At 32.3% G+C, this 3,295-nt stretch overlaps 1 protein-coding gene across 1 annotated transcript in view; it reads right to left on the bottom strand.

Moving 5' to 3' along the window:
- The window catches only part of LOC111410071 (AAA-ATPase At3g50940-like), a 4,106-nt gene extending 2,464 nt beyond the window's left edge, over positions 1–1,642 (bottom strand). The window contains exon 1 of the mRNA XM_023040239.1: positions 368–1,642. Coding sequence (XP_022896007.1) covers positions 368–1,381 — 1,014 coding nt within the window. The 5' untranslated portion in view covers positions 1,382–1,642. The remainder of the gene's footprint in view (positions 1–367) is intronic.
- Between the last annotated feature and the right edge of the window lie 1,653 nt (positions 1,643–3,295).

Below are 3,295 nucleotides of genomic sequence, written 5' to 3'. Positions count from 1 at the left end.
ATAGGCAAATTGTGTTATAAGGCAAATTGTGTTAAATACAAGTGATTTTTCTACTTATATTAGCTTTCTATAACATATTTTAATTCTTATTTAATCTAATATCTTATTAACACTTACATTTAACAAACATGCCTGGAAATCATCAGCAACTCATGATAAATATTAATACCAAAAGCCTTGTTCCCAATATATGTGGGCTATGAGTAATTTTTGTTCGATTAAAATTTTAATCTTACTGACAGATCTAAGGCGAGTAGATCCTTAGCAAATCAAAAAACAATGTTAGTTTTAGTCTCATGAACGGAAAAAGCAATTGGTAAACATGCGATGAAAAATATGTTTGTAAAATTTTCATTAGAAAACTTACTTTCGGTCCTTCATTATGATGGTTAGGATCCATTGGCCGTGGCCGTGGTGGCGCTGCTAGTCGCCTCTCTGGTAGATCAATGGAAGCATCTATGTCCTCGACCACAAGTATCGACCGATTAGCAGTTGAAATAATGAGTCTCCTCAGATCAGAATTACTCCTAATATCAGTAAGTTCCAAATCATAAACATCAAAATTCAGATAATTAGCCATAGCAGCAATCAAACTTGATTTCCCTGTCCCTGGTGGCCCAAACAACAAGTATCCCCTCTTCCATGCCTTGCCCACCTTCCTATAGAAGTCTTTCCTATTCACAAATCTTTCAAGATCATCAATCAACATATTCTTGATTTCTGCATCCATTGCCAAAGTTTCAAAAGTGGCTGGATGATCAAGATTCACAGACTGCCATGGATTTCCTCCGGACCTCCCACTCCTCAAAGTCCACAATTTCAATGTTTTCATTTCTTGTTTGATGGATTTGGACTTTTCTACAATATAAGGCAAATACTCATCAAGAACCTTGTTTATGTACTTCTTATGAAACCTTAACTCGAAATATCGAATCTCGGACTTTATAGTGGAAGAATATTCATCAGGATAAGGCACGCGCCTTGCTTGAGTTTTTTGGATAACCATTCTCCATTTCAGTTGGAACCCACAAAATTTATCCACTAGTTCTTCATTTCCTTCCATTGAAACATGGATTTTCTTCTCTTTTTTGGGCAATGATACTCGAAATCTTTTGGTAGAGGGATTAAAAATGGTACCCAAGTAGATTTCAGCTGCAGAAAAGAGCTGGTTTTTGTTTAGGCCTTCATATTCATGGATGACTATGGTGATTTCATTGGTGAACGTGGCTAGAAAGTAGTGAAATTTGGTGAGGGCATATTGTCTGAGTTCACGTGGAACAAAATCTTTGGCGAAGGATCGGAATAACATGGTCGTAGCAGCCAAAGAAGCTGCAGTTGAAACCACTGCTTTTGTTGAAGGAATTTGGATATTTGGATGCATGATTCTTTGTGATTTTTGGATTTTGGAAGCAGTTTTTTATGGAAATTTTGATTGTGAAAAGTGTTTGGAACCCAAAAATCTAAATTGGAATTTGAAATCTGGGTTTTCAAGAAAAAAATCTTGATATGATCTTTCCAAGAGTAGAGCTATGCTGGGTATCAAGAATCACTAATCAGGGCTCGCAGACACACAAGTGCGACTAAGAAAAAACAATCACACTACTTTGGTAGATAAATTTGAAATCTTCCTTCCGTTCTTGAACTATTTTAAAAATAAATAACTTTTACATCATATTTTGTCAACAATGCATCTGTCAACTAGGATGTCAATATTTTCTTGCAAAGTAGCTTAATTCAGGAAAAATATGAAAGAATAAAGTCACTTGTACAATGTATTTGCACAACTTGATTGACAACAAACGTGTTGAAAAAATCTTGGCCATTGATTTTAAAAACAGTTTTCCAAATAGATAGATGTGATGTTTGCCAACTCCTACATTGTAAATCAAGTTGTAAAATACATTGTACAAGTAGTACGATTGAATATGAAATCTCTAATCAGATTTAAGTCCGAGATTCAAATAGCCTAAACCGTTCTAAAAATTCCTCACAAGAAACACAATTTGGAAAAAAAATTACAAATTTTAATTTTTTTTTTTTCTTTTTTTGTCCAAGGACAAATAAGAATTTGCAAATAAGAGTGGTGGAATTGCGAATGAGGTCGAAGGACAGTCGTCATCGTGGTCTAATCATGAAGTGGGTGGTACATTGGTTAGAAATAGAAAATAACATAAGAAATGACCTTAGGCAGGTCTTCTGCTAACTTCTTTCCTTGGGTCTTCGTGCATCGGCAAAGTCGGTAAAAAGGTCACAGTGGCCACAATTGAATTCCCACTAAAATATATATATTTTTTGTTTTCTGTTTTTTGGATTTTATTAAACTTACATCGTTGACTTGAGTTATAATCTCTGTTTGGGAGTAATTTTGAAAATTGATTTTTTGATCGTTAGGAGAAAAATAAGGTCTATTTGTGAGAGAAGAAGTCAAATATGACGATTGAAATAGTGAAATAACGGTCAAAAAATCATTTTTTTGGAGGAAAAATCGTTCCCAAACAAGCCCTATATGTGATGTTAATGTGATACTAAATAATAAATACAATTAATTGAGCATTTAACCACACTGTATGTACCTTAATTCTACTTTTTGTTTAGTGTCGTCGATTCGGGATAACTTTAATCAATTTTTTTTTATATCGATTCTTTCTTCGATTCAAACGTTATTTTTGAACTCTGTAGACATAAAAATAAAACGAAATTCCGTTGTACAAATTCATTTGATTAATTTTACGAAAATGCTTTTTAAAGTTAAAAGAATTTTTGCAGAAAAATAAAACAATATGACTTCTTTTAAAAACTTTTAGAGCATGTTTGGTAGAGATTTTAATTCAATTAACGTCAAATTTTTTTTATCGTTATTTCATTATTGCAACTAATATTTTTAAATTCTTCTCTCACAAGTAGGATCTACTTTATCTCTAACGATCAAAAAATCAATTAACAAAATCCTTATCAAATCAGCACTTAAAAATATTCTATGAGAAGTAAAAATAAAAATAAAAGCAAAATATCTACCAGACGGCCCAAAATTATTCAGCTTGCGAATAAAAAGAAAGTCCAATCAATCATAACATCCCGTCATTTAATTGGATAAGATGGAATCTTGAACACACCTAACTTCAATTATATATTCCAATTTACATGTGTACAAGAGCGCAGTAAAATATTCGAGAAAGTTTTTTATTTTGTATTTAAATTTTAATTGACGTACTATTCTATCAATAATTCAAATGAAATTTAATGCACATCATATTTTAAACACAATCAAATCAAACTTTTAGCTCTCACGAAATTT

The sequence above is a fragment of the Olea europaea genome, chromosome 15, assembly GCF_002742605.1.
Source record: "Olea europaea var. sylvestris chromosome 15, O_europaea_v1, whole genome shotgun sequence".
Lineage (NCBI taxonomy): Eukaryota > Viridiplantae > Streptophyta > Magnoliopsida > Lamiales > Oleaceae > Olea > Olea europaea.
Note: the sequence above shows the minus strand (reverse complement) of the source record. Positions and strands in the feature narration are given on the sequence as shown.